Source organism: Tupaia chinensis, unplaced genomic scaffold (assembly GCF_000334495.1).
Source record: "Tupaia chinensis unplaced genomic scaffold, TupChi_1.0 Scaffold143823_1, whole genome shotgun sequence".
NCBI classification, from domain to species: Eukaryota; Metazoa; Chordata; class Mammalia; order Scandentia; family Tupaiidae; genus Tupaia; species Tupaia belangeri.
The window spans coordinates 406,153-419,882 of NW_006203673.1; the positions used below are offsets into that span (position 1 = coordinate 406,153).

At 49.8% G+C, this 13,730-nt stretch overlaps 1 protein-coding gene across 3 annotated transcripts in view; it reads left to right on the forward strand.

Moving 5' to 3' along the window:
* The window catches only part of SEPTIN2 (septin 2), a 47,537-nt gene that overhangs the window by 3,175 nt on the left and 30,632 nt on the right, over positions 1-13,730 (forward strand). Inside the window, exons 1-3 of one of the 3 annotated variants that reach the window (XM_006165170.3) lie at positions 205-227; positions 5,792-5,817; positions 9,840-9,960. In XM_006165170.3, the coding sequence (XP_006165232.2) occupies positions 5,809-5,817; positions 9,840-9,960 (130 nt within the window). In that variant the 5' untranslated portion in view covers positions 205-227; positions 5,792-5,808. Of the gene's footprint in view, positions 1-204; positions 228-5,791; positions 5,818-9,839; positions 9,961-13,730 lie in introns of those variants that run through there. The other 2 variants (XM_006165171.3, XM_006165172.3) reach the window with 2 other exon arrangements.

The following is a 13,730-nucleotide window of genomic DNA, read 5'->3' on the forward strand; positions in this document are numbered from 1 at the left end:
GGGCGGCTCCGAGCGGGCCTGCCGCGGCCTCCCGCCCCACTGCGTGTCGGTACCGCCCAGTTCTCACTGTGTCCCTGGACACGAGGCGACCCCCCGTCGCTCACGCCGAGGCCGGCCCTAGCCATCGCCGTGCCGACCAGTTCAGGAGGGTCTGCGGCGTGCGCTGACTCATCTCGAGATGAGTGCCCCCGGCCTCGGGTCCCGGGAGAGGCCTGGAAGATGGCTCGGTATAGTTTTTAGAGGCTTTTGCCCTAGGTTACTTGTGTTCGCTGGGGGGAGAGAGATAGAGACAGTGGGAGGGAAATCACTCCACCCCCACCCGCTCGGGAAGGCCATGCCTCCGTCCATTCTCCTCCTGGGGTCTTTCAAGCCACTGGGTCTGGATTGGAATCGTGGTTGACCCTGTGGGCGACATTACCGCTGTGCCAGCTGCCCGCCCTGGTGATTGGGTGTCTTTTCCGTTTCCCACCTGAGGTCTGACCAGCGACACAGCCCGGAGTAAAGAACCAGAGCTTTCAGACCAGGCTGGCCCTAATTGTCAGGGGCCCTGTCCTCACACCTACAAAATACAGGAACTGCTGTCGGAAAAAAGTTGCTTTTGTTTTATGGAGGAGAAGGGACACCACAATTCATTTTGCAAAAGGTGTGAGTTAAGGATAAAATTGTTTTAAGAAAAGTTGTGGAACCATGTGCCCTCCCTCTGCGGTCTCCCAAGTCACAGGGCCTGCAGGGTACAGACTGCACTGCTGCTGGTCTGGGCCTCAGGTAAAGCACTTCTCAGCCCTTCTGGCCTCTGCCAGGAACAAGCCCTGATGGCACTTCCCCTGGACCAGTTTTGAGGTTTAAGGAATTGGTCTGCCCTGACATCAGTGCCAAGGAATCAAGGTTTTCCCACTGAAAACTGCATGTTTCAGAGGTCCAGGGTTTTTGTTTAAGTTTTGTTATATGTACACTCCTGGAGAGAGGTGACAGGAGAAGGGGTGAGAAATCAGCCCTCCTTCAGTAATGGCATTCCCCATTTTTGCATACTTGTTCGTAAGATAGGTATTGAGTGGGAGGAAACGGATGGTGTGTCGCTTTGCTCTGCGGAGCAGCCTTGGCCAGCTTCACATGATGGAGGTTACCATGGAATGGCCTGGCTTCAGGGTGCTCAGGTAAAGTGGGTCAGACCCAACTCGGGGTCCTGCAGTTGGCTCAGGAAGGCTGAGAAGCCCTGAGGAGGGATAGGAAGAGGTGCCCATGAGAGTTCTGGGTCACGCCGTGTGGGCCCAAGGACCAGGCCTGCTCTCTGTCCGCGGGCGTTGATTCCTGGCAACTTGAAGATTACTTACTTAACCCTTTCAGAAAGCCGCACCGTTAGAGATCCCAGTTAGAGCTGGGCCAGATGGTGGAATAGTTTGGGGAAGGTGACTCGCTTCATGTAGGACCTGCTTTCCTTCTGAATTTGTTCCTGTGTGTGGATTTCTTTTTTCTCTTCTACTCCCTCATAAATGACATTTTCCCACTGTGTCTTTTCCTTGATATTCATTGCTTCTACAGAAAGAAATTTCTTACTCATTCGATAGGTTGTCAGGATAAGCAGGATGTATTTTCCTGTGTTTTTCTATGCAAAAATGCATTGTGATGTTTGCGATGACCCAGGAGTATCCAGCTACCTTTAATATGATTTTCTTTTTTTTTTTTTTTTGGAGAGGTTTTTTGCTATAGGGTGCGGGCATTTGCCAGAAAGACAGAGAGAGACAGAGACAGAAAACGAGAAATCACCCCCCAGGGCGGATGGCCACACCGCAATCCCTTCTCCTCCATTCTCCTCTTTTTTTTTTTTTCTTTTTTTGAGAGGTTTTGGCTACAGGGTACGTGCACTCACCAGACAGAGAGAGACAGAGAAACAGAAAGCGAGAAATCACCCCCAAGGGGCATGGCTATGCCACAATCCCTTCTCCATTCTCCTCTTGGGATCTTGGGTATGCACGCACGCACGTCCAGCGTGGGTTTTAAATCACCAGGACCAGGACTCGACCTCCATTCTCCTCTTGCGATCATGGCCACACATGCGCCCCTGGTGTGAGTTTAAGCCACCGGATCCAGGACTTGAACTGCTGTCGACTACATGGGAGTCCAGTGACATAGCCATTACGTTAACTGCTGGTCCCACCTTTAATGTGATTTTTAAATTTTGCTATACAACACGTGCACTTGGTGGAGGTAGAGAGAGAGAGGGTGAAAAAGCACCCGGGGGGGTGGGGGAGGTGACTATCCTGCAACCACGGTTTGAGTCCTCGACCGAGTAGCTTAAACTCAGTCTGGGCGTGTGTGTGTGCATCCAAGATCCCAAGAGGAGAATGGAGATGGGATTGTGGTGTGGCCATCCCCCCGGGGGATGATTTCTCACTTTCTGTCTCTGCCTCTTTCTGATGAGCGCGTGTGTCCTATAGCAAAAACAAAACAAAACACTCTCAAAAAATTTAAAAAAAGAGAGAGAGTTTTTTGCTGTAGGATGTGTGTACTCACCGGAGAAACGGAGAGAGACAGAAGGTGACCGCCAGTGTTATGGCGGCCGCACCCTAACCCTTCTCCATTCTCCCTTCAGTGTCGTGGGTACGCATGCTCTTGCGCCTGGCATGAGTTTCAAGCCTCCAGGTCCAGGACTCGAACCACAGTTGACCAGGAATGTAACCATTATGCCATCTGCTGATCCCTGTTTATTTTCTTAAATAATTATTTATTTGAGGCCAGAAAATGGCATAGTGGTTATGTCACTGGACTGCCGTGTGGCCAACTGCAGTTTGAGTCCCAGATCTGTTGGCTTGAAAATCATGCCAGGCACATGTGTGTGCATGCCCAAGATCCCAAGAGGTGAAGGGATCCCAGCGTGGCCACACCCCCTGGGGATGATTTCTCCCTTCCCCTCTCACTGTCTCGTTTCTGGCAAGCGCAGGCACCCAAGTGACTAGTTTCCATTTCAGGGACTTGAAAACCACACGGGGGCTTGTGTTTGCTGGCCAGGACCCTAAGAGGGTGCAGAAACTGAGGCAGGGTGGTGTGACCATGCCCGTTGGTGCCTGCTCCCCCACCCCACAGACTGGCATGTCCACACATCCTTACGATGGTGATCAGCATTGCTGCCTAATTACTGATTGGATTTATGTATGATAGATCTGGGGCCAGCAGGTGGAGTGCTGGATTGGGGTGCTGGCCTCCCACATGGCCAACCGCGGTTCCAGTCTGGACCTGGCAGCTTGCTTACTCACTTTCCCTCACTGTCACTCGCTCTCCGTCCCTCTCTGGTCAAATTAAAAATACATAAAGTTACGTAAAAATAACACTTCTAACGGAAGTATAATAGATTTAACATTCCATTGTTCAGAGACTAGCAATTGCTATTGGTTTTCAGTAACTCCCTAAATTATATTTAAGCAGTTTCCTTAACGGAATTTTTGCCTCATCAGCATCCATTGATGCATGGCTTTCTCTGATTCGTCATCGCAGTGGCTCGTTGATAAATTTCTGGAAGCGCACACTTTAGAATTTCTGCATTTCTGTTAGTGAGATCAGACTATGGGGTGCTCTCGCTCTCGCTTTGTGTCTCTCTTATCTGAGTTCGTTACTGAAACTGGTGTCTTTGCAAAGCTGATCGGAGAGCCTCCCCTTTCTCTGGCCCTGGGCTGTCTGTCCTGGAGTGGGTGGGGTTCAGCTCTGGGCCCTCCCAGTCTCAGGCCTTGGCATCGCTGAGTCTCCAGTCTCCAGTGCTGCTTGTCCTAGGCAGGGTTCCCAGGTCTGGGTTCCACTCTGGTAGTGCCAGGGCCCCAAGCAGCAGTCTCAGTCACGTGGCTCTGCAGCCCTGATCTCTGACGTCCCTTTTCTGCGCTTGTGCTTTTTCCTTAGTTGGGCTTGTGAAGATTTGCTTTAGAGAAACAGTTACTGGATTTACTTAACTCCTCTACATTTTCTGATAGCTTTGTTTTTTCTGTTTATTTCACTTCCTGTTTATGTTTTGTTTGTTTCCTAATATTGTATGTTTTCAGCGCTCTGTAATCGTGACGAATATGGAAGGCCCAGGCTCTCGTCGAGCCCTGGGAGCTATTCCTGTGTGCCATCGGCTCGGCCTGGCCCCTCTAGAGCGACTTGGGCTGGGCTGGGCTGGGCTTGCTGTACCCTCCCTGGCCCAAACTTATCCAGTAACTTCAGACTTGGGGCAATTGTTCTTTTTTCCTCCTAGTTTAAATGTATAATAATTTGAGAAGATCGACTAAAATAAGATGCTTCCTAATTTTAGACTTCTTGATGCCTGACATGTTTTCCAGTTTTTCCCCATCTGTCAACTCTAGGTTCTCTTATCTGCCAAACCAAGTATGTTGGTTTTATTCTTAATTTGGATGTGCCATAAGTTCCTTTTAATTTCTCTTTTAGGATTCCTTCTCGTTCATAATCAGACACATTTTTACCAGTTAAAAACATGTCGGCTCTTTTCCCCAAAACTGTCTGTTTTCCACCTGGTCTCTTGCCTCTCCCTTCAGAAGGTGTGATTTCTCTGCAGTCACTCTTGCACCCAGTTCTTGGGTTTCACTAGGGTAGTTTTCTGTTTATAGTTCCAGACCACAAATAGAATTCTCCTAGGGTGTTTTCTATTCAGGAGACCCTAACTGACCCCTGTGTCGCACAGCCCCAGATAGGTGGCTCACATGCGGGCTCTGGTCTTCGTTTTCCTCGGGAACATTTTCTTATCTCTTCTGTTTCTCAGTCTGTCCTTTTCCTCCTGTGGGAACTTTCATGACTGCCCCTGGGAGAAGGCCTCCAACAGCCCCGGTCAGGAGTCAGACTCATGGCTCTGACCGTACCTTGGGGTACGGCCTCCTCGTGTCTTCCTGGGTAGCTGGGGACATATGCATTTGTGCGGGGAACTTAGGGTGTGCCTCTTTCCAGAAAGTTAGCATTGGCAACAAGGGGAAGACAAGAAAGGGGACCAGACTGGGCTGCAGACTCCTCGTCCCCAGGGTTTCAGAATTTCCAAATTGTACAACAGTCCCAGATCTCTGTCTCTTTCATCTTTTAGTAATAAAAAAAAGATTTTTGCTATAGGGCGTGTGTGCTCACCAGAGAGACAGAGAGGAAAAATTTCTCCCCCTCCCCAGAGATGGTCACACCGCAGTCCCCCTCCCCTCTATTCTCCTCTCGGGACTCTGGGCACACACACGCACCTGGCATGCGTCTAAGTCCCCTGGTCCAGGACTCAAACCTCAGTCGACCATGTGGGAGTCCAGCAATGCAGCCATCACGCCATCCTCTCTGAAGCTGTGATCTTACTGAACAAAGTCCCTGGGGCCTTCAGTTCTCTTTTCATCCTGAAACCAGTGCTTCTTGACAAAATGTAGTTCTCCAGTAGCTCTGAGCCTCTCCGGTAGACAGCACACATGTAGGTGACAGTGTGGTGGCACCCCACTACCAGGAATTCCAGGAGAGAAGGGCAGTCTTGAACTCCAGAGGTCGGGAACTCGGCTTCCTCCCCTAATGTGCTGTCGACACTGGGGAACGCGTGGGCACTGTCGAGAATGTGCAGCGTGTACGTGCGTGCGTCGGTGTGCAACTGCTCCCATCCGCCTGCACGTCAAGATTTGTCCACTTGTGTCATGAGATATGATTGTCATGTCATTTCTGGGGACATGTTTGAGGTTGTTGAGATGCCAAGTGAAACTGAAGCCACTGATGCCTCGTGGGAGTCTTTTCACAGGTCCATGCCACGGAGTGTAGGGCACATCCTCGTGTAAACACGCTTTGTTTTTTATTTTAACAGGCGGACCTTCAAGCAAGATGTCTAAGGTAAGGTCACGCTCTGCTCTGCACCGCGGTGTACGGCTCTGCTCTGAGACTGTCCACAGGGAGATCTATGTGATGCCCTTTGAATGTCTCCACCTCCTTTGAGTCACTTTTTTTTTTAAAGAGAGATGGTTGCTATGGAGCATGTATGCTTGCCAGAGAGACAGAGACAGAGAAAGTGAGCAGTCACCTCCAAAAGAGAATGGCCACACCAGTCCCTTCTCTTCCATGCTCCTCTTGGGATTTGGGGCACGCATGCACATGTGCCTGGTGTGAGTTTTGAACTGTGGTCGACCATGTGGAAGGGAGTCCAGCACCTTCAACACAATGCCACCTTCTGACCCTCTTTTTATTTTATTACTTTATTTTAATTATTTTATTCAACTTTACGTATTCATTTCAGTTTGACTAGAAAGGGACAGAGAGAGAATGAGAAACCAAGCCACCAGCTCTGGGACTCGAACCACAGTTGGCCACATGGGAGTTTAGTGCCCTTAACTACCACGCCACCGGCCAGCCCTATGTCCCTCTTTTAATTCATGAAGACAAAGCATTTTAATTTTGTCATGCTACAAGCATTCCACTCTCCCTCTGTTTGACTTCCCTTCTTTTTTCCGAATACTACCTCAGGTCATCCCCAGAAGATCATTTAGAAATGGCTCGAAAGTCTAATGATGCATCATGAGGAAATCAATGGGCCGCTCAGAGCTGATAAGTTGGTTTCGATCAATCCTTGCGATTTAGCCTGGAGTTCTAAGAGAAAAGAAGTCTAAAGCAGCACATAGCTGAGAAAAGTTAAAATTGCAGGGTTATTTGTCCTCTTTGCCTTTTACTTTGAGTCTGTGGGTACTCATCAGTGTCCAGTGCAGTCATTGGTCCAGCTTTTGCGCTTTATACAGGGTTCGTGTGGAACACCGACAGGCAGATAAAGGAACCATTAGCCAGTATTCCACCACCCGGAAGTAACCAGTGTTAATATTTTCTGTATGTTAGCTCATGTGTATATCCTTTTTATACCAGTGTGTGAATACATATTTACCAGTTGTAATCCTAAAGGAAGTACTGTTTTAGATTCTTGGCTTTTTGAATTAATAAGTCAGCTAATTTTAAATTATCTTAATTTTTTCTTCTTTTTCATTTTTGGCGTGCTAGTACACGGACTCTGCTTTTGCTTTGACCGCCCTTACGTTAGCCCTTCATCTGTCCTCTCTCCTACCAAGTGCTCTCTCAGGGATACGGGTGTTTCAGCACCGTCTGCTGGGCTTTCCTTCTTGTCCTGCGTCTTCACTTCCGTGTCTCCGAGGCGGGATCCCCAGCATGACGCCCTTCACGTGCCTGCCGACCCTGTCCAGGCTGTCCCATTGCAAGTGTAGCAAGGGCGGCCCCTTCTCCTGGGGGCTTTGGACAATCGCATCGTCCCCGTGTCTGCTTGGAAGCTCTTGAGCTGAATTTGCTGAATTTGCGACGTCTGTGTGCCGAGCCTTCAGCCTGTGGAAAGATGGAATTAAAAGAGAAATGTTAAGATACCAACTATTTTTCAACAAAAGTTCCGTCATGTTCAAGACATGCTCCCAAGGAGAGATCCCACTTCTCTCGTCCGAGAACGGAGGGTCCTGGGACTTCGCTGGGCCAGCGCGGTCTTTTCTGTCCCTGTTCTGAAGGGCACGCATGCACACAGGGAGGGGAGCTTAAGCCCAAGTCTGGCCGAGTCGCAACCCCTCGTCCTGCCCGTCGGAGGGGGACTCGCTGGAGTGCCGGGTGTGTCGGCCTGCGGGCTGAGATTCGGACTCGTGTTCCTCTCCTGAGTGGCAGGTCACCCCGTGTGGCCTTTCCTATGTTAACTGAGGACACGTGCCCTTCAAAGATGGTTTTAGGGTTAAGAAGCAGAACGGCAGAAGGAGCCAAGTCAGGAATGTGAGGCGGGCACCCACCGACTCCCCCGAGCCTCCCTGGCTGCGCTCGCTGGGTTAGAGGAATACGGGGAAAGACACTGGTAAAGCCTTCCCTGCCTTTTTTTTTTTTTTTTTGGCTAAAGCTTCAGCCAGCTTTTCTCATAGGTCATGTGGGGTCCGCTGGTGGTGTGGTAGTGAAGGCATTGGATCCCACACGGCCAACCGCATGGTTTTGAGTCCCCTGGTGGGCAGCGTGAGAAACACATCAGGCGTGTGTGCCTAAGATCACAGAGGAGAGTGGAAGAGAAGGGGCTGTGGCATGGCCATCCCCATGGGAGTGATCGCTCGCTCCCGCTCTGATTGCCCGGTGAGCACACGTGCCCTATTGCAAAAAAGAAACTGCACTCTCATAAGCAGATGTCATTGTCTGGGTCCCCACGAAGTCAGCAGGCAGAATGCCTTGAGCATCCCAGAAGCCTGTGGGCATGACCTTGGCTCTGCCTGGGCACTTCCACCCCTGTGGAGCCATCGCTCTGATTGTGCTGTGTCATCTCCTGTTGTAATTCTTAGAAAAATGCTCTAGGTTCTTGATCCCACTAGTTGACTATTTCCCTTGATGGCTGGACTTACAGCCTAGTGATTAAGACAACCAGATCCTACATGGCTGACCATGGTCCGAATCCCAGCCCTGGTGATTTGAAAAATATGCCAGGCCTGTGTGTGTATGCGAGCCCTGAATCCTGATAAGGTGAAGAACTGGGAAGGATTCTGGCATGATCACACCCCACAGGGGCTGTGACAGTATTCTAAAGATTTCTGTGGGGGCCAGCAGGTAGCTTGGTGGTGAAGGTGTCGCACTCGTGGCCGACCGCAGTGTGAGCCCTGGACTTGGAGGCTTGCTTTGTCACTTTTTTCTCTCTCCTTTTTCTCTTGCCCTGTCTCTGGTGAGTGCATGTCTCCCATAGCAAATTAAAATATGGGGGTCCAGCAGATGGTGTAATAGTTATGTTGCTGGACTCCCCTGTAGTTGACCGCGGTTGAAATCCTGGCCCCAGTGGCATAAGCTCATGCTGGGCGCATGTGCGTGAGTGCCTAAAATCCCAAGAGGAGAATGGAAGAGTAGGGATTTCAGCATGATCGTCCCCCTTGGGTATGATTTCTTTCTGTCTCTCTTTGACTCTTGGTGAATGCATGTGCCCTATGCTAATAATAGATAAAGTTAAATACTTCCAAAAAGCATTTCTGTCAAAAGCTCTCCTGCCTCTGATCTGGGCACAGCTGCAGTCTGGCTCCCTTCATGGAGCGTGCTCAGCCCTAGTCAGAATGGTGTGAGCTGAGCCGTACTGGCCGCTATCCCTGCCGTTCACCTTCGCTCCTGTCCGCAGAGCACAGGCGAGGCTGGCGTCCCGCAAGCTGGTGTGCACAGTCTGTGCTGCAGGCACCATCTGCAGCCTCACCTCGTCCCGTCTTAGCCCGAGTTCCCCACTCGTAACTGAATTCTTTGGGGCGTTGTCGTCACAACGTTTTCATAAGGCATCAGGGATCTCGCCCTTCTTCCCCCCGGTGTCACCTTGGTTTGGATTTGGATCCGTCAGTTGTGGCAGAGTCCATGTTCTCTGACGAAGGGTCAGAGATGTCCTCCCCTTAGCACCTGACTAGACCCTGTCCAGACAGAACGAGCCGTGTGTGTCCATTTTAGTGCAGAGATAATGTTGAAATCCATGTGTGGTTTTCATGATACACATGTCGCTGCTGTCCATGAGGTTTTCAGACCCCTGTAAGCCTGACAGGTTTTCCTGTAACTCCATGCAGTTCCTCAAGTCAGAATTTGACCTTGCACTAAGATGAATTACACGCGTATTTTTTATGTATTGCTAAACAGAATACATATTACCAAAACACTAATTTTCGGTCCACATGTGGCTAAGAGATTGTACTAGATTGTTTTTTTCTTGTTGATGCTTTAAGTGAATACTGTCAGTTTTGTGGTAGAAGTATAACTTCTTGTAAGTGTTGATTTATGAGTTCTTGTTGGTTCTTTGTTTGATACCTGTGTCACAATCCTCACTGACCATATCTTCAAGGTAACTAGTAAGGTATTTATTAGCTCTTTTTTTCTGTTTTAAATTTTAGCAACAGCCAACTCAGTTTATAAATCCAGAAACTCCTGGCTATGTTGGATTTGCAAATCTTCCCAATCAAGTTCACCGAAAATCTGTGAAAAAAGGTTTCGAGTTCACACTGATGGTTGTCGGTAAGAAATTGATTTATAACTTCAAGCTTATTAGATAATATCTCCCCTTCCTACTTGTGGACTGTAACAGTGTGACCTGTAAGGTAGGAAGGAAAATCCTTCTGTTGGCCAAATTGAATAACTCAGAAATTTGGGGGAGAGGGGAGTATATTCTTTAGAAAGTTTTGCTCAAGGGTAACATTGTCATTTTCCCATCATTTTCTTATTTGTAGTGAAGGGCTTTATCCCCTGTGACCGCTCGGTTCCCGATGGCTTCCCCTGAAGCTGGCCTTCTGGTGTTTACCTCCCTTCCAAACCCCCCATTCCAAATAGGGCTCACCGGCATGGCCAGTAGAGCACTGCTGATGCGAAGACCTCCGAGATGAGGCCTTAAAACACGGGGCTCCCCCTTGGCTTCTCTCTCCCGCTGTGGGAGAGCCCAGCCGCCGTAGCAGGAGGCCACCAGGCAGCTGTAAGAGGTGGCCAAGAGGCCAGGAGCCGGGGCCCGCCAGGGCCACGTGAGTGACACAGCTCAGACACGGCGCAGCCCACCAGAGCCCGATGCGTCGCTGCATTCCTTGATGGCTGTCGGCCAGCCTACCCCGGAAGGTGTGGGCCCAGACCCTGTGCTTTGGCTAGTGTCCGTGCTCCTCGCTCAGAGTGTGGGCACGCTGTTGTATTTACGTTTGGTGCAGACCTCTGATTTTACAGTCATTGTCTCGTATTCCTGTTAGAATTATATTTACTGAATTCTCATTTCCTCTAGCATTTGCATGGTGACGAGGTAATGGTGCTGGCTTGCCTGCAGGGGACCTGTCCCCGTTACCCCAGGGACACCAGAAACTTTGGGTGGTACCAGGTCCTTTGTTTCCTGTATTTTCCCATGTATTCATACCTGTAATAAAGTGATTCATAAATGAGACACAGTAAGAAATTGACAGGGGCAGGCAGGTGGTGTGGAGGTTAAGGCACTGGATTCCTACATGGCTGACCTTGGTACAGGTACTTTGGTGCCAGACTGGGTACCTTGAAACTTACGCCAGACACATGTTCATACCTGCCCAAAGTTCCGAGAGGAGAAAGGATGTGGTGTGACCCCCCACCCCAGGGAATAATTTCTCTCTCTCTTTATCTTTGGCAAGTGCACATTCTCTATGGTGAAAATCTTTCAAAAAAGAAAAGAAAGAAGTTGACGGTAACTGACAAAATAGGACAGTTACCGCGGTGTGCGGTCATGAAAGTTTGGAGGACGGTCTCTCAGAAAGACCTTCCCCTACAGTACCTGCCTATTTTTGGACCATGGCTGACCTTTGGTGGCTGAAACTGCAGGAAGTGACACCGCTGATAAAGGAGATGGTGCACTTTAGACACGTTACAGCCCCTTCTATACAATTTTCAAGGTGATTTCTTGGCCTGCCTGCAGGAGTACCCAGTGGGCACTGCTGTTTGCTAAGCTGGGACCACTGAAGTCCTCAGTTCAGTTCTAGGGCCAGCCTCAAGGCCAGGCCTGGTGGTGTGGACCTGTGGCTCCAACAACTCAGAAAGGTTTAGAGCCAGGTGTGCCAGGTACATGTCCAGAGTCCCCAGTGGGAGCTGAGGTAGGAGATCTTGACAACAAAATCCTGTTTGTTTATTAACATAAAACAAAAGGAAAACATAAACAATGTGCTAAATGGAAGATTTATATTCTGCAACACTCGTGGACATTAACTGCAACAGCTGAAGTGAAAGGTTTTCTTCAGAATTGGCCTAATGGCAAATAACAGGCTGCAGAAGGAAACGGTAGTAGAAGGCGTCTGTGCAGAAACACAGAAGCGGAAAAGCTGAGCCAGATGTTGGCCACGGCCTCAGTGGGTGAAGATGCCCTGTCTGACCTAGTGTACAGACGTGGAGGCCGGAGCAGAGAGCACATGCCTGGAAATCGTCCACACATGGTGAAAGGAAAGCACAGTCGCGAGGCTCAGAAAGTACCAGGAATATAGATATGAAGAAAGCCATACCGGGGCTGGTAGGTGGCATAGTGGCTATGTCACTGGGCTCCCACGTGGCTGACTGCAGTACAAGTCCTGGACCCAGTGGCTTGAAACTCACCAGGTGCAAGGCCGTGCAGGCCCAAGATCCCAGGATGAGAATGGAGAAGGGACTGTGGCGGGGCCATTTCCCCAGTGGGTGATTTCTCCCCTCCCTCTTGTAGTGTCTCTCCAGTGAGCACATGACACCCTACGGCAAAAACCTCTTTAAAAAAAAAAGAAAAACCACGGGGGCGCGGGGAGTAGCCGATGCTTACAGGCTAGGGCTCTGGATCCCACACAGCCGACTCCTTAGAGTCTAAGACACGATGGCCTGAAAACCGTCCCAGCAGGACAGTGGAGAAGGGATTGCGACATGGCTATCCCCCCGGAAGGTGATTTCTCACTTTGTCTCTTTGGGGAGTGCACAAACACTATTGGAGAGCAAAAAGTCTTCAAAATAAAAAAAGTAAAAAGTGGAAACACGTACTGGGCCAGCTGGTGGCATGGTGAAGCGACTGGATTCCCTATGGCCAGCTGTGGTGTTGGAGTCCCAGATCAGGTGGCTCGGGGAGCACACAAGCGTCAGAAGCTTCCCATGCAGGCCTGACCAAAGTCCCAAGAGAAGAATGGAGGAAGGGGACTGTGACATGCTCGTCCCTCCTGGGAATGAGGTCCTGCTTTCTTTCTCTGTCTCTTTCTAGCTAACGCATGTGCCCTATAGCAGTAACTTAAAAAAAAAAAAAAAAAGCCATACCAAGTTGCAAAAAATCACTAGTAAAACACTAGGCAGAAAAGAAAGGCCCACCCAGGCAGGTAATGAACACATAGGTGAGACCACAGGTAAAGAGAAAAGTCTCAAAAGTAGCCAGAGGGACCCACAGATAGCATACTCCCACATAGTCGACCACCGTTCGAGTCTCAGATCTCGTGTCTTAGAACTCAGGCTGGGCATGTGTGTGTGCATGACCAAGATCCTAAGAGAAGAATGGAGGAGAAGGGATTGTAGTGTGGCCATCCCCCTCCGGGGGGTGGGGGGTGATTTCTCGCTTGCTGTCTCTCTGGTGAGTGCACGCACCCTATAGCAAAAATCTATTGTTAAATTTAAAAAAGTAGCCAGAAACTACAGAGATGGACCAGTGATTGTCATGGAGGTTCAGGCAGCTGGATCCTACATGGCTGGCCTTCCTGGTGGGGTCCTGGACCCAGTGGCTTGAAAATCATGGTGGAGGATGTGTGTGTGAGCCCGAAGTCCCAAGAGGAGAATGGAGGAGAAGGGATTGAAGTGTGGCCATTCCCTTATCGGGTGATTTATCACTTTCACTGTGTGTGTGTCTGTGTCTGTCTGTCTCTTGCTCCCAATCTCCCCCTCCCCTGCCCCCGCTCCCTGTCTTCCTCTCTCTTCAGATTAAAATAAAGTCATGACCAGTCATTAGCATAATGGCTATGTCTCTGAACTCCCATGTAGTCTACTGCGGTTCAAGTCCCGGACCCGGTGACTTAAACTCACGTGTGCGAGCGTGCCCAAGATGCCCAAGAATGGAGGGAAAGGGATTGCGGTGTGGCTATTCCCCTGGGGTGATTTCTCACTTTATGTCTCTGTCTTTCTGGCGAGCACATGCGCCCTACAGCAAAAACCTCTCAAATAAATAGATCAGTAGATAAATGTATGTATGTATGTGTGTTAAGTTAAATAGTACTCTAAAAAAAGGAAACGAGCCCCCGGGACCCGCGCCAGGGCAGCGGCGGGACCTGCGCGAGCCCTCCCGGGCTCAGCGCGAA